Raw genomic sequence first — 19,928 nt, 5'->3', positions numbered from 1 at the left:
TGCCCACCGCCTCTTGGCCTGTCAGTGGGCACCACTGAAAAGTCTAGCTCCCTCTTCATTACAACCTGCTTTAGATATTTATCCCCCTTGATGAGACCCTCCTGAGCCTCCTCTCCTCCAGGCTGGACAGTCCCAGCTCTCCCAGCCTCTCCTCGGGTGAGAGGTGCTTCAGTACCCGAAGCATCTCTGTGGCTCTTTGCTGGACTCTCTCCGTATTCTTCCTGGACTGAGGAGCCCAGAACTGGTCCCAGCACTCTGGATGGGGACTCCCCAGTGCTGAACAGAGAAAGGTCACCTCCCCTGACCTGCGGTGAAGCTCCTCCTAATGCAGCCCAGGACACCGCTGGCCAACTTTGCTGCATGAGCACGTTGCTGGCTCGTGGTCGGCGTGGTGTCCACCAGGACCCCTAGGGTCTGCAGAGCTGCTTCCCAGCTGGCCAGCCCCTACGTGTCCTGGTGCCTGGGGCTGTTCCCCCCCAGGGGCAGGACTTGGCATGTCCCCTTGTTGAACTGCACAAAGTCCCTCTCAGCCCATTCCTCAGCCTGTCGAGGTCCCTCTGGATGGCAGCATGACCCTTGGGTGTACCAGCCGCTTCTCGCAGCTTTGCATCATCAGCAAACCTCCAGGTCGTTAATGAAGATGTTAAACAGGACCGGGATGCAGCATTAGCACCACCCCTCCGGGCCCGGCTCTTCAGCCAGTTTTCAACCCATCCCACTGCCCACTTCTCTGACCCAGACTTGGTCAGCTCGGTTCTGAGGATGCTGTGAGAGACAGTGTCAACAGACCAGCTTGCCCAGCCCGATGGTGGTGGGTAGAAGGTGGCACGTGGTGAGGAGCCAGAGGTCCCAGGGGATAGGGACGGGCTGGAGATGCTTCCCAGAGCCGCAAGCTCTCTGGTGGAGTGGGAAGCTGAAGGTCTGTTGCGGTCGAGACGGACAAACGACAAGTACGCATTCTTATAGTACAAGCAAAGAAGGTTTTTTTATTACTACAAGCCAGCAAATTTATGCCCATTATACTTGTTACCTTGTACATATGTCTGTCCCTTATTGGTCAAAAAGTTGTCAGAAGTTGTTTTTCTCACCCCTCATTGGGTGACTTTTTCAGGTTCCTTATCGCAACTGCAAACGGTCAACACGTTCCTTAAACTTAGTTTCCCAGGCATGCTTCTCATGCTTTCTTGTTCTCTCACGGGACCACTGCAATCTTGTCAAGGTCAATATCCTCCCCAGGCCCCTCGGTCCAGCCGAGGTCCTCCACAAAGGTCCGGGTCCCCACGGAGGTGGGTGCACCGGGGCAGAGGGAGCATCTCGCTGCCTGGTGGTCCCATAGCTTGGGCTGTGGGGGAGCCGCGGGCGTGGGGCAGCCCGGGGCTGGGCAGAAACCGGGTCCCGGCCGCTTCCAGGGTTCTCCTCTCCCACGGCAAGCGGCGGGGGGGGGGGACACAGCCGGGGGGGTGGCAGCGATGGAGGCGGCTTTGGGCTGACGCTGGTCCCAGAGGCGCCCCGACAGCTTCCCCCCGGGGAGCAGCGGGGGACCCCGCAGCCCACCCCAGCCCGGGGGAGCCCCTTCAAACGCCCTGAGGGGCCCGGAGCCGCAGCCTGCGTGCGGAGGCGGCCGAGGGGTCCTGGCCCGGCCCGGCCCGGCCCGGCCCGCCCCTTCCCGCCCGTCCTTCCCCGAGGCGGGGCCGGGGAGCAGCGGGCAGCCGGCCCGGAGCGGCGGTGAGTGGGGCGGGGGGGCGGGACGGGACCCACCGGTCCCATCGAGGGGGCTGCGGTCGTCGGGGTCGCGCTGTGGGGCCGGGCGGTGGGTGCGGGGAGTGGGAGCGGGGACTGGGGCGGCGGGGAGCGGGACTGGGGCGGCGGGGAACCGGGACTGGGGCGGCGGGGGACCGGGACTGGGGCGGCGGGGAACCGGGACTGGGGCGGCGGGGGAGCGGGACTGGTGCGGCGGGGAGCGGGGACTGGGGCGGCGGGGGACCGGGACTGGGGCGGCGGGGAGCGGGGACTGGGGCGGCGGGGAGCCGGGACTGGGGCGGCGGGGAACCGGGACTGGGGCGGCGGGGAGCGGGACTGGGGCGGCGGGGAACCGGGACTGGGGCGGCGGGGGACCGGGACTGGGGCGGCGGGGAACCGGGACTGGGGCGGCGGGGGAGCGGGACTGGTGCGGCGGGGAGCGGGGACTGGGGCGGCGGGGGACCGGGACTGGGGCGGCGGGGAGCGGGGACTGGGGCGGCGGGGAGCCGGGACTGGGGCGGCGGGGAGCCGGGACTGGGGCGGCGGGGAACCGGGACTGGGGCGGCGGGGAGCGGGGACTGGGGCGGCGGGGGAGCGGGACTGGGGCGGCGGGGGAGCGGGGACTGGGGCGGCGGGGGAGCGGGACTGGGGCGGCGGGGAGCGGGACTGGGGCGGCGGGGAACCGGGACTGGGGCGGCGGGGAACCGGGACTGGGGCAGTGAGAACGGCGACTGGACCCATGGGGCCAGGGACCTGGAGCAATGGGGATAGTCACCGGGACAAGGGACTGGTGCAGTGGGAACGGCAACTGGAGCAGTGGGGCTGGATACTGGACCCGTGGGGCCAGGGGACTGGAGCGGTTTTGCTGGGGACTGGAGCGACGGGGCCAGGGACTGCAGTGGTGGAAGCTAGATAGTGGACCCATGGGGGCAGGGAGCAGAGAGAGGGGCATGTGTACCGGAGAGATAAGGATGGCTTCTAGAGCAATGGGGACAGATGGATGAGGCAGGGGCCCGGGGGGGGATTCCCCCGCACTTCCCTGCAGGGCTGCAGGCACTCTCCTCTGCTGGGAACTGGGCTCTTCTCCCTAGGCTCAGCTCTCCCCTCCTACACAGCTCCAGAAATACTTACAGGCAGGCAGATTCATCATAAAACTTCACGGTGCTGTTTATACAGCTCCTAAACAACTGGCTTCTCCCCCTCATTCCTTCCCTGGTTATTGGCGCGCGTCCGGAGAGCTCTGCTCGAGCATCTGCAGCCTCGCCACTGCGATGGTGTCTCTGCTCGCTTTGGCCAGCCCCCCCTGAGCCCAGGTCACCTGCACCACCGGCACTGTCGGAGCCGGCCGCTCCGCTGGTAGCGGGCCGGTGGCTGGCTGAAGCCCCTCCGCATGCAGAGGAGCTGCTTGTGGCACTTGCAGTTGGGTTTGGTGACCTTTTGCACATGTGCTTTGGGCTCCTTGGTCCCAGGACTCTGCCGAGCTTAATTTGTCTTGACCGCAGGATGTAAAGAGCACGGGACAAGGACAGGGTAAAGTTACAGAAGTCTCTGAAGTAACTCACAATTCAGTTATGAGGAAGGGGGTTTCTTGGTTTATTTAGAGCTGTACTTATGCATAAAGCTGCCCTTTTCTAGAGGAGCGTTACACCTGCTTCTTTTTTGGTTACTCTCACTTTTGGTTTGAGCATGTATGAATCTGGACTTTTTGAGCTGTCACAGTTTGGATCAGCCTTGAAGAACCTTCACGACAGTCCTGCTGTTTACAGGGGACTTGGGGCTTTAGCTGAGCGCTGTGCAGCATTTCAGTTTCTCTACTTGTTCTCAGTTATAGTAGTTCCCCTGTTGCCACTTTTTGCTCTGCCTCAGGAGATATGAGACAGAGAGCTGAGCTAGACGTTGCTCGGTAGGGTTTCATATTTGCTAATGTGATATTTAATCTTTCAAAGCTGTGGGATGATTTATAACAGGATTATTTGCATCTCTTTTTTTTATTGTCAGGGAAGACCAAAGATCATCCCTTATATTTTTGCAGTAAGGGCTTTATATAAGAGCAGAAGGAACACATGGTGGTTTTAACGTTTATTATACAACCCTATCAAAGGGCCTCATGGTCCCAGCCAGTACCACAGGTGCCTGTGGTGCCAGGTGAGGGATCTGGCCTTTGTCCTTGCAAATCACACATCCCTTTTGTTTCTTCCTGTCTCAAGGTCTGTCATTACAACATCTCTTATTATTACCCTAGGTCAGGGGAAGTACACGCTTTTAACAGCTGCTAATACAAACTCCTGTTACCCAGGAGGACACAGCACTCTTCTGCAGGAACGGGCGTTCCCTCGCTCGTTCCGGAGCTGTGCCTCCAGGTAAACATGGGGTTTGAGCAGCCCCGTCCCGCATGCGGCCAGCCAGCCCCAGCAGCCCCACGCCTAGATAACGCCCAGCCCGAGACCTCCCCCACCTTCCTTTTGCCAGGGGCTAAAGAGGTCTTCTCTTTACCCAGCATCTTTACTTTCCTAGCACGGCTGCATGGGAGCTGGCGAAATGATAATGCCAGAGCCGACAGGCAAGCGCAGTGCCTGCGCCCACACTGGCTGCGTTTGGCTTCACCCCGTGGGCAGCTGCAGGTTGCTTTTCGAGACAACAGCAGGCCCCTTTGACCTCAAACGTTGGCAGCTGCCAGCGTCTGTGATGATACACGCAATCCGCCGGAGGAGGAGGAGGAGGCAGTTGCAACCCCAGCGGAGCATTTCTTTGCCCCCCCTATCCCTCTGGGAGCCTCTCCCCCCTCTCCAGCAGCAGGGAGGACTCGCTGCCTTGCTTGCGGAAGGTTTCCTCAGCAGCCTGGAAGAGCTTTGTAGTGCTAGGGGCCTTCCCTTCCACCAACACAAGATATTTTTTGTTCGGATACATGGCATGCCTTGGCAGTATCATAGCCCAGCTCACATAATGAGCTATTTCTTCTGCAGTTGAAAAACAGCTGACGCACATCCAATTCTTATAAAAGGCTGGATGAGAGGCTGCAGTGCCTTGGGTGTGGTTCTCGAATGCCGCATGCCTTGCCTTGTAAAGACGATCCTAAGATATTCCTTAAAAAGACCTATTTGTAAAACTCCAGCAGGCCACAGCGTGATTCTGTTTCAGCTTTTCCATGTGGATTTTGTAAAAATGAAAGACAATACAGCATAGCAACAATGCTAGAGGCCAAGGGGAAAACATGATAGCCTTAAGTATGTGCGTCTTCACAAGTCCAATTCCTCTCCCTGTTCATGTAAGATTCTGTGAAAACTTCTGAAAATATCTGCCCCTTACCAAGAGTGTTGCTTCGCATTTAAAACCACCTGCAACAGACTGCAGATGTTCGACTGTGCTAATGCCTTGTGTGAGACGAGAGGCTCTCTTCAAGAGATAAAACAGTCCGCGTGATAGCAGGCAGATCTAACCCACCCTCTGCCTTCCGTGGGCATCTCTTTACTCAAAGGCTCTTACCCATTTCCCCAGCCATGTATCTGAGGCACCCTGGTCTGCTGGTGGAGGGGAGAAGGGAGGAGGAGGAGGGGTTAATTTTTCAAAAGAGCAGCAGCACTTTGAGCAGGAGGTGCGGTACGTGCCCTCCTTCCAAATACACCTTATTCTCTGTCTCCTGGGATAAGCCTTATCCCCTCTCCGTAGGCACAGGGAGAGACTGTCGTACCCAGCTGCACTGGGTGGGAAGAAGGTCACTTCTGCACCTATTTGGATCTGCTTGGATAAAGGAAATCCTCCCTCTCTAAAGAATATAAATGCTTTTCCCGCAGCGATTGTTCTTATATCCTTAAACCAGCCCTGTAAGCTATAAAACAAAACATGGTTCTCATTTCGCTGGAAAAAGCCACAGCCAGTTCTTGCCTACATCTCAGAGAGCAAGAGGATACCAGAGAAAACGGCCAAAAAAGAGGCTAATTTAGCACCACAACCCTCACATCTCAAAGCCTCACATCTCAAACCCTCCTCCAGAATCTCAGGGATTTTGCAGAGGGAAAGAAAACATAGTGTCCTGCTTCTTCTCCACTTATAAGTAGAGCTGTTGGTTAATGATCAAATAAAATACCAATTGTGAGGAAATCCTACAACAGAAATGACAGGATTTTTCATGGTCTCCATGTACCCGCTAACCTAGGAAGAGCACAACAAGGAGTTCATGTGAGACACAAAGGCATTCAAATAACCAGCTTTCTACAGGGTGACATGGCTTTGCAGCCTGCAGCAGCCACTCTGTCCCAGATAATGCAGGTTTTTAGCTGCACAGAAGCGAAATCACCCTTAACTCGGGTGGTTTTCCCCAGAACCTTATCTCCTGAATTCCTTTTAGCAAGGCAGAAACCAGGGACGTGTAGTTGGCTTCTCTGGTGGTGGGGACATCCTGGGCTGGAGATCTCCATTGTGGGGCTGACAACAACATACCCTGGCTGTTTTCTCTTCCCTTGGGTTTGGGTGTTGGTTTTTTTTTCCCTCTTCCCCTTCTTGGGGTCAGGGGTCTGGGCTGGGGGGGCTGCTTGACCAGGTCCAGGAGAGCATGCTGGGCATGCTGCGCCTGTAGGCAGCTCCATGGTGGAAATGGTTTCCCTTTCAGATGCTGCTCTGCTGTTTGCTGGATTCCACAGAGGAAAGCTGGATGCCGCCAGGAGGTAATGTCTCTCCTAAGAGAGTTTAGCCTTAAACACACCTCTTCACCTCTGTATCAGAAGTCAGTTCCTTAGCCACCGCTGGCCTCAGGCTGTTTCTAAAACAAAGCACGTCTGTAAAACAGACCATCTTGGCCTCTTCTGGTCCTGGCTGAAACTCTGATCACAGGGCAGTGAAAACCCTTTGCCAAAAAATTGTCCCACTGTCCGCTTTCCCACTGTCCTCCGCCCTCACCCTTACTCCAGAGCCTTGCAAAACCCGACAGTGAATACAGTCCCTGTTGTCTAAAGGCCAAAGCTTTCAGTCTGGCTCTGCAAACCAGCTCTGAGCGCCGGTCCCGTTCAAATAACTCCCCGTCGCAAAGTGTGTTGGAGGCAGGCAGGTTGTTCTCGAGCTCTCTCATGCCCCCGATCAGTGCGGTGCGTGTTGCAGTCTCTGTAGTGAAGAAACTAAGGCAAAAGGTCTGTAAAAAAAGTTGGAGAAGACCCAGAGAACAGCAACCAAAATGATCAAGAGCTTGCAAGGAGAGACTGAAAAGTCTGGGAGCCTTCAGGTTGGAGAGGAGGGGGTGGGAAAGGGGATGGGATGGAGGTTTTCGAAGTCGTGAAGGTGATCCGTAAGGCAGGTGCAGAGCCCATATTCACTCCATGCCACAAGAGTCAGGGCTGCTTGAGAAAGCAATGAAATGTGTTAAACCTGAGAAGGGAAAGTATTTGTGTAGGTGTTGGGGTGTTGAACATGTGGCTCCTGCTACCCTGGGAAGCTGTGAAGGTGGTTGCTAAATACAAATGGGCAATTTCATGGCCAGCAGGTGCAGAAATAAATACTAAAGGGACGAGGCAGGGCTGTACCCGCTAGCATCACAAAGCTGCAGCAGACAGGAAGGCTGCAGAAAGTGGCCAGGCACTCTTGTCCCTCCCAATAATTGCTGCGCCTATGCTGGTCTTGATACTGTTGGATATCAGTGGTCTTTGTGTCTTTTTTTAATCACTGTGGTAAATTGGTGCTGAACACAGATGTGGCCGTGATGGTTTCCCCGAGCTGCACCGATACGAGCAGCATGGGCTCGGGCTGCTGTACAGCAACCCCTTGCTTCAGCCTGTGCTGAAGGTGCGGAGATGCCGGTGCTGTGGGGACACGTGGAGAAGGTTGGGGGCTCCCCCTTCGCTGTGCTGAGCACCCTTCACCTTTCCCAACCCCTGCGTGGCAGATGCTGATGGTGCTTTTCACAGTGTCCTTCACAGGCCCATCCACCATGCCGAGAGCGGCCATCCCAAGAGCATGTCACTGCAGAAGCAGCTCATCCCTCGTGCTGGTTTGAAAGAGCTTGCAGGTCTTTACCATGTTAACCTGGCCACAGGCAGCCATCGCAGTCTGTGAGTATGAAAAGGGACTTGTGTGGGGCTTGCATCAGCCGTGGACATCCTTGGAGAGCATACGCTTGCAGCATTTCTGTGCTCTCCTTGCATCCCTGCTCCGGGCTGCGGCAGTGTCGGTAAAGGCGCGCGCTCTGGGGAGCCGTCCTGGCAGGTGCCTCCTTCCTCCCAGTGCTGCAGCATCACCATACCTGGGTACCACCATCACCTCTTATAAGCAGCTCTCCTCCACTGCTTGCCTAAGGATTGCTTCCCTGTGAGCCTCTTCTCTGCTCTCGGACCATGGGGTACCTTCTGGTACCCTTCCCTGAGCTTCTGAGCCTCTCCTCCATCATCTTTCCTCTTTTCTTAGAAAGGCTTTGCTTTTGGCATCTGTTCCTGTAGCTTGTTCCCTCTTCAGCAACCAGCATAACCTTTTAAACGTGCTAAAAGCGGCTCCAGGATGACAGTTCTGGAGGATTTGGGGGCTGGAGATACTAGACGTGACTTTCCACTTGCAAAGTTCTTTTATGCCAGCACTGCTACGACGGGATTCTCACGCCTGGGTTTTGTACAGCCAAGGGTTTGTTTCAGAGTCACACTTGCAGGCTGACCCCCACATTAGCTTCAATTTCCCCTGGGGAAACCATAAAACATTTTCAAGACAACGGCTCTTATGTAAAGGCCTGCTACACGGCAGTTGCAGCAGAGAGCCGTTGCATTACTCAGAGGTGCCAGGAAACATGACTACATGATGAATTAGCACCTTCCAGATGCGTAAGTCACTGGGCGCCTGGCTAAATGGGAGCATCCGTTTTGCAGGGCTTAACCCTCTCTTGAGAGGATGCTGAGGCTGAATATGCCTGTAGGTTTTAACAGCTTTTAGAAAGGTGAGCTCTCAGACACCAGTTATTTAGCAGCCAGGACTGCATAGTCCCAACAAAGTGCATTTCAGAGCTTGTTTTCCGAGCAATGCTCTTACTTTCAGGTGCCAAGGGAGGCGAACAAGATCCAGGGGTGAAGCTGCACTGATTATGGTCCCCACTAGCAACTCCTGATGTGCAGAAAACCCCAAAAAGCCCAGTTTCCCATCATTTTCATTCCAAAGGGCAAGGAATTGTCTTAACCAGCTAAGAAGCATTTATGTACCACACCAACAGAAACGTTACCGTTTTTATCTTAACAGAAAGGAAATCAGATATGTGGCATGACATGCTTCGGCAAGTCATGTGCCAAAACTTGGTAACTTGTCCCAAAAAAAGGATGTACAAGCAGATTAAATTGTTCTTTGGCTTTTGCTTTAAAACTAACCCATCCTGCTCTGGCATCTCTCCTGTTGCCAGACCTGTTGCTGATTTTGCAGGGGTCCTCTGCAGTGGTGGAAATCACAGAAAGAAGAGTTGCAGCTGAAGGGTCCTCCATAATGATGCACGCACCAGATATCAAGAACGTAAACTTCACCGAGTGGGAATACATAAGAAACACCACACTTGAAGTCATCCTGCAGTACTATGCAGATTACCCATCTCCAACCATTTATGCAGCTTACCAAGGTAGAGTGGTCTTCTTTCCAAAGAATGGCTCGATTCTCCTGCAGAGGTTACGAGAGACAGACAGCGGCATCTATAAAGCAACAGTAGATCTGATGCAGGATAAAGCTTGGACAACCCTCCTTGAAGTTATCAGTAAGTCAAATGCGTTGAGAGGATTGTTTTCTCAGACCGAGATTTCCCAGTCAGTGCAGCAGACAGGTCCACAAGGTGGTAACCAGAACAGAGTCCGAGAATCACAGAATATCTCGAGTTGGAAGGGACCCCTAAGGATCATCGAGTCCAACTCCCTGCTCCTCGCAGGACTGCCTAACATTAAACCATATGACCAAGAGCGTCGTCCAGACGCAAATTGAACTCTGACAGGCTTGGTGCCATGACCACTTCCCTGGGGAGCCTGTTCCAGTGACCAACCCCGCTCTCAGGGAAGAACCTTTCCCTAATGTCCGATTTGAACTTCCCCTGATGCAACTTCATTCCATTCCCTCGTGTCTTCCCTCGAGATCAGCACCTCCCCTTCCGCTGCCCGCCTTGAGGAAGGTGTAGACTGCGGTGAGGTCACCCCTCAGCGATGAGGTCAACCTTCAGCCTTCTCTTCTCCAGGCTGAACAAGCCAAGTAACTTCAGCCGCTCCTTGTAAGCCTTGCCCTCAAGGCCCTTCATCATCTTGGTCGCCCTCCTCTGGACACGCTCTCGTAGTTTGATGTCCTTCTTGTATTGAGGTGCCCAAAACTGCACACAGTACCCGAGGTAGAGTGGGACAGTCACCTCCCTCGACCGGCTGGCTGTGCTGTGCTTGATGCACCCCAGGACACGGTTGGCCCTTTTGGCTGCCAGGGCACACTGTTGACTCATATTCAACTTGCCATCAACCCAAACCCCCAGATCTCTTTCTGTGGGGCTGCTCTCCAGCCTCTCGTCCCCCAATTTGTACATATAATCAAGATTACCCCATCCCACATGGAGAATCTGGCATCTGCTCTTGTTGAATTTCATACAGTTGGTGATTGCCCAGCTTTCTAGTCTATCCAGATCTCTCTGTAAGGCCTCTCTACCCTCGAGGGAGTCCACAGCTCCTTCTAGTTTAGTATCGTCAGCAAACTTTCTCCATGTACATTTGACTCCTGCATCCAGATCGTTTATAAAAACATTAAAAAGCACTGGCCCCAAAATTGAGCCCTGGGGAACCCCACTGGTGACTGGCCGCCAGCCTGATGTCACCCCACTTACTCTTAACTCTTTGAGCCTGACTCATCAGCCAGTTGCTCACCCGATGTATTATGGACTTGTCTAGCTGTGTGCTGTGACATGCGTCACAGAAGAATGCTGGGAGAGATAGTATCAAAAGCTTTGCTAAAATCCAAAAAAACCACACTTACTGGCTTCCCTTGGTCAACGAGATGGGTGACCTTGTCATAAAAGGAAATTAAGTTAGCTAAGCAGGACTTTCCCCTTGTGAACCCGTGTTGTCTATGACCAATGACTGACTGCATTGTCTCTCAAGTGTTTTTCAATAACTCCCAGAATAACCTTCTCCGTAATTTTACCAGGCACCGAAGGGAGACTGACAGGCCTGTAATTACCAGAGTCTTCCTTCTTACCCTTCTTGAAAATTTGGACAACATTTGCCAGCTTCCAGTTGACTGGGACCTCTCCAGATTCCCAAGACCATTGAAAGATAATGGAGAGAGGTCCCACGATAACATCAGCCAGGTCTTTCAGTACCCTGGGATGAATCCCATCAGGTTTATGTGCATCCAGCTGGAGCAGCAAGTCTTGATCTAGAGGAGGATTTCTGGTTTCATCACTGCCTTGAAAGACACAGACTGGAGATCCTAAAAGAGTTGCTGGGAAATGCCAGAGGGTTTTTTGCAACTGAGTGTGGCTGTGGGTCGAGTTCCTGGTTGGGACATCAGGCTGCATGGTCCCTTCATCCTGGAGTGATAGAAAGGGGGGGGGACACCTTCTGCCTTAACTTTTATTTAATTGTTTTGTCATGAACAGCCTCTCACAGGAAGTGTATGGCATAAAATTCCCTCAAGAGAAGGGATTTCTGCTCACATCTGATGAGCAAAACAAACGCCATGGTAATGATTTGAGGAACTCGGGAGCTGCAGGTTGTGGCCGGTCCCTTGGAGCTGGGGCCAGAAGCTCCTTGATAGCAATCCCAGGGGAAGCTGCTGCCTCACCAGTTGCCTACTAACCCCTTCAGGATCAGATCCTGAGATCAGCTGGGTTTGTGGATGCTTTTCACTGGAGGGTGGGTCTGCCAGGCAGATGTGGCTGATCCCATGTGGCTCCCTGCAGGAGCTCCTCCTGTGTAGCTCCAGGCCTTGCAGACTCTCTTCCTTCACACCAGCATTGCCTTTCTCTGTCTCTCAATTTCCCTGAAAAAATAAACAGAAATGAGAGCTCACCCTGTTTTCAACTGCCCTTTCCTAGAGCTCAGCATCACTATGTGAGCATACTGCATGTAGGACATCCAGAGATGAAGGACCTCAGGAGCATGTGGTAGCTATCAAGTGGAAGCCCAGATGTAGTTAGGAGCAGCCCCGACCACTGCAGGTACCTAGGCATTAGCTGAGGGACGGAGTCAGCCCTCCTTTTGCACGTGGCAGCGGCCTCCGGCATGCAAGGCTTGCTTCTCTGTGCTTTGGTCCATGTGGAGTTGGACCAGTTTAAACGCAGGCAGCAGCGGAGCCCCATGTTGCTGCTCTTTGGCTGAACTTCATGACTTCTTTGATGCCTCCCATACTTCCCCATGCCACTGCTGTGTGGGAAAGGCCCGCTTGGGACACCCCATGGCAGACAGTGTCCGGAAAGTCCCTGCCATCACTTCCCAGCATAATCCCAACTCTGTCTCCAAGGGTTGGTAGTATCCATCCTAGGGGTGACGCGGTGGCAGGGGTGCGGACATCTGCTTTCTGCTTTGAACTTGGTGGATGTTGCCCTGCTCCTGCAGTGTCTTCTCTCCCTCCAAACCGACCTGGGGTGTAAATCAGAAGGGAAGGACCTGGTCACTCCCCACGGGGCTCAGTATTCTTGCATGTTGGCCAGTTTTCAGGTCCAAAGCAAGGCAGTACTCGTGCTCCTGGGAGTTCTACCACGCTGCTCTCTGCTTTTCAGAGCCTGTGCCCCAGCCTGAGCTCCGGTACAGTTCAAACCTGGCAGGTTCGCCCATTGAGCTGGTCTGCATGGTGCCAGAGGGAACAGTGGCTTCCATCTCCTGGAAGAAGGAGGGACATCCCCTTCCCCCTGAACAGTGCCATCTGCTCTCTGGAAACATCAGCGTGCTGCAGATAAGGAAGGGAGAGAAGTCGGACTGTGGCTCCTACTCCTGCAATGTCAGCAACGTGATAAGCTGGAAGGAGACAGTCCTGAACCTGACCGTGACAGGTTAGCCTTCCCCTGCCGTGGTGGATCCGATGGTTTGTCGTGTTGTCGCAGGTCCACCCTGCAGGATGCAACTGTCTCTCATGGGCTTTCCCGAGCAAGGAAGACCCAGGACTCATCCCTCACGTTTTCCAGCATTTTGCAGTTTCCTGGGATCGCCGCTCTGTTTCAGGGTTGTCCCCAGCATGGGGTTTCCCTCCTGCCCTGCCTTGCAGGTCTCACGCCTCCTCTACGCCACGTGGAGAGGGTGGCCATCGTCGTGCTGATGTTCGTCACCGTCTCTGCCACCAGCTTCATCACTATCCTGTTCTGTCAGCTGAGGAAGCATGGGTTCGGTGAGTGCCAGGACTGCACCCCAGGCCCCCAGACTAAACCCTTCTCTCTCCACTGTGGAGAGGGCACGCGGCAGAAAGCCTCAGCCAAGTTCCTTCTCCCCTGTTGTCCTAATTCACTTAGGTAGTGGGAGGAAACATGCTCAGCTTCTGCATTTCTTCTTATGCCTCTGTAGCTTGCACAGAAAATAAAATTCCCTAGAAGCAGCTAATCCCAAATGGCTTTGTGAGAGACGGAGCCAAAAATATCACAGTACCAAGCGTACCAGTCATTCCTTTCCCATTCCTCGGGCATCGCTGGGAAGAAATAAAAAGTGCAGGACTCGCAGGCTGCATGGCAAGAGCCTTCCTGCTTGGAGTTGGCCAAAGATCATGTCTCATGGGTTTTGGTGACCAAGCACACTGGTGTTTGGGTCATGACAATGGATCTGTACCCAAGGAGCATACAGGTTAACGTGGGTGCTTCAGTAGCCACATATATATTGATTAACAGAAAACAAACCTAAAGACATAGCCAACAGCAAGTCCTCTCACACAGTCTTTGTAATCTGCTAGTGCACTCTACCCATCAGAATATTATCCCCAGAATAACAGAGACCATCTGGACAGGAGAGGTGAAGCCCTACAGCTGGCAGGAAAGTTCTCCCACTTGTGTTTGCCTTTCAGCATTAACACTGGGGACATGCAGGTTGTGGCGCTAGGTCTTGCCTTTGGGGGTAATCTCCCCTGAGGAGCTCTCCATGCCTGGTGCTTGTGGCAAGAGCTCGTGCTATGTCAGCTTTCCACCATGAAAAGGGTCTCCAGAGGAAATCCAGCATTTGTCAGGTCATTATAGGAGGCAAAAACTCAGGCAGAAGTGTTGTAAAGTGTCTCACTAGGTGGAATTGGTGTCTGGTTCAGTGTGGAACAAGCCCAAATCTGGCTGGTTTCTCCTGCTTCCTCCTGAAGTCCAAAGCAAGCCCTTGAAAGTTCACCAGGTTTTCTATTCAGGGTTTCTAAACCTCAGGGATGCAATTCTTTACAAAGAGAACCTGTGCTGGTTGTTTGTCTTCCCTTTGCAGGCTGCACCCATCCTGTTTGTGTGGTACTGAGTACATTTTTCTTTTTTCCCAGGAAAGGAAGCATGGAAACATAGCCTTCTGTCCGCCTATGGACTGCTGTGTATCTCCTCTCTCCTCCTGTTTGCCGCCTCCATCATCTGGATGCTGGAAGAAGGTAGGATTCATTTAAACCTGATTTGTTCTTGATTGCTTCAGTGTCTCATCTTTCGTCTTCCTCTAAGTCTTTACAGTAGCATCTTTGATGTAGCAGTATCTGATTAGGAGAAATTGAATTTAGACTTCACTGCTCTGTAGCCTGCAGGCTCCTCTTTCTCTGCTCTTTTGAAACCGAAGGGCTACGTTAGTCCCTTTGCACTGTTCAGGTACCACTACCCCTTCTCCAGGACTTCTCAAAAATTAAAAAGCGGTTCAGAAACCACTTCCACGAGACCTTAAGGGACCACGGGCAATGAACACAAAGCTTGGCTGTTCTAAAACTGCTCCATTGCCAGTTCTTCCCTGCCCCAGGCTGAGGCTACCTATTTGTCATGCCATGGGTGCTCATTTGCTACGTGCTGAGCTGCAAGCAGACATTAAGCCCAAAGAAACACCCCCCCCCCCCCAAAACATGTGGGTCTTCTCCCCATTCTCTGTGGAAAAAAGGGTGCCACCTATGTGTACCTTTATAATAAATACTGCCTGCTACCAACTTCTAGGATAAAAACTGTTCTCAGCTGTAGGATATGGTCCCCTGGCCAGCAGCGCTGAGCCAGTCCCGCTTCCAGACCCACCCCCCAGGCCATGGGGACCCTTCTTGGCCGCAGCCTGCAGTCCTGCTCCTGCTGCACAGCCCCGTCACGCAGGGGACCGATCCTGCACTCCCAGATGCAGCAGTCGGGTGCAGGGTCGCCACAAGCCAGCTTGCCTTGCCTTGTTCTCAGACCACTGCCTCCACCAATTTCCATCTCACCTTCTGGTTTACTTCTGCTCCCACAGGTCCTTCCGCTGCCTTCGTCTTGCTTGGGCTGTTCTTCCTTACTGCGGCAATAGGAACTGCCCAGGCAGCAGCAGCAGCGGTGTGGAGACCAGTGGCTCCCGGTCACATCAAAATGTGTAAGTTGCTCTTTATGATCTAAACCTCTGGTGGAAAAGGCCTGGTAAGAGCCCGGGAGTAAAATCCTTAGGTTTGCACTCCCAGGAGGGAGCAGAGGCTCGGCACGCTGCTGTGGCGCATGTCCAGAGACATTGCCCACGCCTTGCTCGCCCTCCCACCGAAGCCCAGCTCCTCCACATGCCAGCCTGAATTCCTTATGCATTTTTTTCTCATCCGTCAGCAATTTTTCCCTCTCCCAGGGCACTGTATCATCCGGAACTCTACAGCCCCCACAATACTGATCGTCAACTTGTTGATCACCATCCTCTTGCTCCACAATATCCAGCAGCTCCATGGTAAAGGGTGGCCTGGGTTTGTGCCGTTCGTGCCCTTGCTCGCCTTTCTTCTGGGGACCGGTAGGGTATCTGGGGGGGTTTGGCTTCACACAGGGCAGGGAGAGTCCTTAGGTGGTTTTGCATGGCTGGTCCTGCAAGAAACCTTGTTGTAGTCGACGTAGTCATGGCAGCTTCGTGCTGAGCGGGAAGGTTGTAGCTCTTACATAGCAAAGCAAGGTTTGCCCGGTGGCTCCATGATTTGAAACACAGGGATTCCCCCCGCCTTTCCATCACGTAGGAAGTCCCTGGATTAAATTCGTGGCGCCTAAATGCTCAAAGTGGGGTGTCAGCCAGAGAAGCAACTGCTGACAAGTTCTCCTTTTCTCTTCCGCAGAGCGAGGCTGCTCAGAGGCCACTGATCTGACGACCAGCTGTGTCTTTGCTGGTGTAACAATCCTCGTAATACTGCTGGTCCTCCTCCTATTGTGTAAGTAGCCCCGCGGTTTCCTTCCAGGAACTGTAATGAGCTGCTCAGCCACTGAGACCCCCCCAGGCTCAGCCCTCACACCCTCCCCTGGCAGCAGGTATGAGGAAAGATGCTTTCAGTTAGATAAAAGCCAGACTTTTCTTCTAAAGAGCGGGACTGTCCAAGTCAGCCGAGGACCCAACTCTGGTGTCCATCCTTTTAGGAAAGCTACAGCAGGTACTGGTCCCTGCCTGTGGTCCTTGCCAGCACCTCTGCTTTGTCCATGGATGCTCAAGGAAAGCGAGTTTCTGCTCCAGAATGTCCTTCCGTGGTCTTCCCTAGCGATAGCCATACCCTGATCAAAATAACCTCAGCTATGGCAAGCTTTGGGAGGAGAAAACTATCTGATAAACAGGCAGAAATAGGTCTGGGAACATCTTATGACCGCGGAGAGCAGCTGACCAGTCATCCCAGTGAAGTGGGGCTTGCAGAGTGAGGTCAGGCAGTTCATTTTCCATCCCTCCAGCTCTGGATGGGAAGGAAGAGATCAGGGAGGTGATTTCCACATGTCTGCTGTGGTTTTTCCAGCTTCTCCTTTTAAAGTTCCTGGTTTCTGCGGTCTCATCACATGAATCCCCTCATTGCCATGAGTAGCAACTGTATCTGGCCTCCCCCTGCACAGGCTCTGCGGTGGCCCGGTCTCGAGGGCCGGCTGGGCATCCCAGTGGGCTTCCTGAAAACACTGGCTCAGCCTTCGGGATCACATGTAGCATCTCGGGGAACTGGTAAGAAGGAGAGTCAATAGCATGTTGAGGAGAGGATGCCCTCGAGGACAGGATTGAAAGGGGATGCTCATGCTTTCCTAGAGTGCACAGAGCATTTCCAAGTCTGAAATACAGGAAATATTGCAGCGGGTCCATACAGCCAAAGGGAAGCAGGTTAGAGCCGTGGGGGCTTGCAGGCAAGGTGGGTGTCGTAGGCAGAAGTCCACTCTCCATGCTGCCTTCTTGCTTCCCCTCGCTCCCACCAAACAGGGCTCTCCTGGTTTTGGAAACAGAGGAGCTCTGCTTGGTGAAAGGCTCCCATCTTCATTGCTCTCTGCAGCCAGCTTTTCTTCACCCATTCCATGAAATGCCGGGTGCAGCCTGAATTGCCGGGATGTTGTTGGAAACCCAAGAGTTACTTGGCCTTTCCTTTATTTCCAGATCACAGGAATAAGCAGAAGGAGATGATGATGAAAAAACAGCATGCCATCCGGACCGCACAAATCATGGCCACCTTGGTAACTCCCTGCCATTAGCTGGTCCCCTGCTATTGCAAATCCTTATTATTTAATGATGAATATTTAATTCATAATGAATATTTATGAATATTTAATTCGTAATAACAAGGAAGCACCTGCCTGCCTTCCTGCAGAATGCTGTAGGCTTTGTCCTCACCCTGGGGGGTACGCAGCAAGCCTGCTGTAGTTCAGCTTGGTCCCATGGGACCCGTGGGGTCACTGCCACGTCCTGGGGAGCTTTCCTGGGTTTGGGGGTGCCATGGACGATGCCCCGAGCGCTGCAGTTTCACCTCCACTGCAGGGACATGCTTGGCTGCATCTCGGTGTCCCGAGTGTGCCAGTTCTCAGGGCTGCTGCAGTTTGATTTGGGTAAAAACATACTCTTCTACTACACCTAACCCGGAACAGCTGCAAATAAGATGCAAAGCAAAACCACAGGTCCTTTACCCACATCAACACTAAATACACACGCCTTCTATATTCGCTTCACTCTCTCCCTCTTCCGCCCCACTTTGGCTTAGAGAAACCTCCCCCCCTCCCTCCCACGCCAGCACCGCCAGCGCAGACTTGCCCCACTCCCACCTTCCTCCCCTGCCTCCTTATTTCAGAGACGCCAGAAGGATTTGAGGGTCAGGGGACACCCCCCCCCCTTTTACTTCTCCTGCAGCTGAGCCTTAGGCTTGATGTTGGCACGGGGGGGGCTGATGCTGCACCCCTGTATTTCGGGGTTGCTGGGGCATGTGCAGCTGCAGCCTTCCCCCCCACCTCTGGAGGGGGTCATGGAGTGGGGGGGAAAAGATTTACTGCCTCCCCCCGGGGCAGTTTCTGGGGGTGATTTGAGGGATTGGGACGTTTAAGACTTGAGTGCAACAGCACCGGGGCGGGGGGGGGGGAATGCAGTGTGGCTGAAGAGCTCCTGGTCCCTTTCGTGCCACCGAAGGACACGGTCCCGGTGTTTTCAGCAGGTGATGGAAGAAACCCAAGTACAGAGGCAAGAAGGGTAGTAAATGGTCGTCCCTCCGCCACCCGGGGAGCTGTGCTCACACACCACGGGCAGCTGGGGAAGAGCCCCAAGAAGCTGGGAAGATGCCGTCGGCCGAAGCAAGGCATCTTCTGTAAGCTCTGCCTCTACCCTAGTGCTAGCGGGGCAGTGCTTTTGGCAAAAATCTTGCCAAAAATGTTGCCACCCAGCTATCCGAGCTGTAGCTCCAGGTGGCAAATGATACATTCCACACCCACTTTCCCTGCCCTCTGTTCGTAAAACCCAGGCTAAGAGAAAGTACAAGCCATTGCTCTTACTAATGCTGGTTATCACCCGAGCAGGGGCAGCTTTTCCATGAGCCAGAAATTGTCTCAGACTCCAAACCGGAGGTTAACCATCCTAATGCTGTCACACCACGCACCTCCTTTTTTTAATATGTTAATAAGACAACAGAAAAAAAAAAAAAAGCCAAAAAGACGTCAGTCAAGGGACCAAGCTGATGCTCTGGAGTGTTTCAAGGAATTTGATCAAGTTGTCTCAACCGGAATGTACTGCTGCTATTAATTAGACAACTGCAGAAGAGCAGATTAACTCCCACCTTTCGCCGCTGGCCTGGTCAATAGTTGTTCTGGTATAAAAGAGAAGGGGACCATGCTGCTCAAGCATTCCCAAGATGGACTGCTCCCAGAGAGCTGCCCTGCCTGTGCTTTTGCTTCTAAAGCTTTAAGCTGACCCCGGTTTGTTTTCAGCAGAGCTCTGCCAGACTCTGCCCACTGAGGATTTTGGTGTCACCACCCATCCGTGGTGCTGCTTTCTGCACCGCTTCCTCCTCCTGCCTTTCTAAGTCCCTTTTTGGTTCTCAGGGGCGGCAGCTCTGCGATCACACCTTCCCCTCTAGCTTGCAAGGCAAATGTCCCTGTGTCCCACCACCTTTCTCAGAAAACTCGGCCCAAGCCCTTGTCCGTCTGTCCTACGCCTGCTCCTGTCCTTCCTTGTCTGCTGCCAGCAGCCCCAGGCACACCTTTGACTCCACACTCCCACCCCGGGAAGGGATGCCTTGCCTTTGGGAAGGATGACCAGGAAAGGCAGGTCCATCTGTGCCTTTGGGGTGGGATTTTTTTATGTATTTTATGGGTTTTTTAAATGTATTTTAAAGCATTCCTGAACTAGATTGGCCTGAGCTGATTTCCCTTCCATGGTGTCCTAGGTTCGGCTGGGATAGAGTTAATTGTCTTCCTAGTAGCTGGTATAGTGCTGTGGTTTTGAGTTGGTATGAGAAGAACGCTGATAACACACTGATGTTTTCAGTTGTTGCTAAATAGTGTTTACACTAAAAGTCAAGGATTTTTCAGCTTCTCACGCCCAGCCAGCAGGGAGGCTGGAGGGGCACAAGAGGCTGGGAGAGGACACAGCCAGGGCAGCTGGCCCAAATTGACCAAAGGGACATTCCAAAGGAACCATTCCATTCCATACCAAAGTGACGTCATGGCCAGTATATAAACTGGGGGGAGTGGGGCTGGGGGGATTGCCGCTCGGGAACCAACTGGGCGTTGGTTGGCGGGTGGTGAGCAATTGCATTGTGCATCACTTGTACATTTCAATCCTTTTATTATTACTATTGTCATTTTATTAGTGTTATCATTATTAGTTTCTTCTTTTCTGTTCTAGTAAGCCATTCTTATCTCGACCCACAAGTTTTAT

The 19,928-nt window shown here is 53.5% G+C and overlaps 1 protein-coding gene across 10 annotated transcripts; it reads left to right on the top strand.

Annotated features, from left to right (window-relative positions):
- The first annotated feature begins 1,222 nt into the window (after positions 1-1,222).
- On the top strand, positions 1,223-18,705 carry LOC128153679 (uncharacterized). 10 transcript variants are annotated; one of them, XM_052813214.1, is made up of 12 exons: positions 1,223-1,286; positions 6,347-6,401; positions 7,632-7,775; positions 9,098-9,439; positions 12,431-12,700; positions 12,913-13,032; positions 14,143-14,244; positions 15,066-15,182; positions 15,423-15,518; positions 15,892-15,984; positions 17,169-17,245; positions 18,208-18,705. In XM_052813214.1, the coding sequence occupies exons 3-12, from the start codon at positions 7,742-7,744 to the stop codon at positions 18,247-18,249; spliced, it is 1,293 nt and encodes a 430-aa protein (XP_052669174.1). In that variant the 5' UTR covers positions 1,223-1,286; positions 6,347-6,401; positions 7,632-7,741; the 3' UTR covers positions 18,250-18,705. The 10 variants fall into 10 exon arrangements, 8 of the variants coding, with proteins under 8 accessions (XP_052669174.1, XP_052669176.1, XP_052669173.1 ...); XM_052813213.1 differs by lacking the exon at positions 1,223-1,286 and adding an exon at positions 1,674-1,725; XM_052813217.1 differs by lacking the exon at positions 1,223-1,286 and adding an exon at positions 1,708-1,725 and having other exon boundaries at positions 7,644-7,775.
- The last annotated feature ends 1,223 nt before the right edge of the window (positions 18,706-19,928 follow it).

Source organism: Harpia harpyja, chromosome 18, assembly GCF_026419915.1.
Source record: "Harpia harpyja isolate bHarHar1 chromosome 18, bHarHar1 primary haplotype, whole genome shotgun sequence".
Taxonomy (NCBI): domain Eukaryota; kingdom Metazoa; phylum Chordata; class Aves; order Accipitriformes; family Accipitridae; genus Harpia; species Harpia harpyja.
The sequence above is the reverse complement of the archived record's forward strand: the minus strand, read 5'-3'. Positions and strand labels throughout refer to the sequence as shown.

What these genes read in the sequence shown, in the direction of transcription:
- LOC128153679 (XM_052813214.1), top strand. Translation starts at nt 7,742, where the DNA reads ATGTTAACCTGGCCACAGGCAGCCATCGCAGTCT. An exon ending in GCTGAGGAAGCATGGGTTCG is followed by an intron (nt 13,033 to 14,142) that starts GTGAGTGCCAGG and finishes CTTTTTTCCCAG; the next exon opens with GAAAGGAAGCATGGAAACAT. An exon ending in TCCCGGTCACATCAAAATGT is followed by an intron (nt 15,183 to 15,422) that starts GTAAGTTGCTCT and finishes TCCCTCTCCCAG; the next exon opens with GGCACTGTATCATCCGGAAC.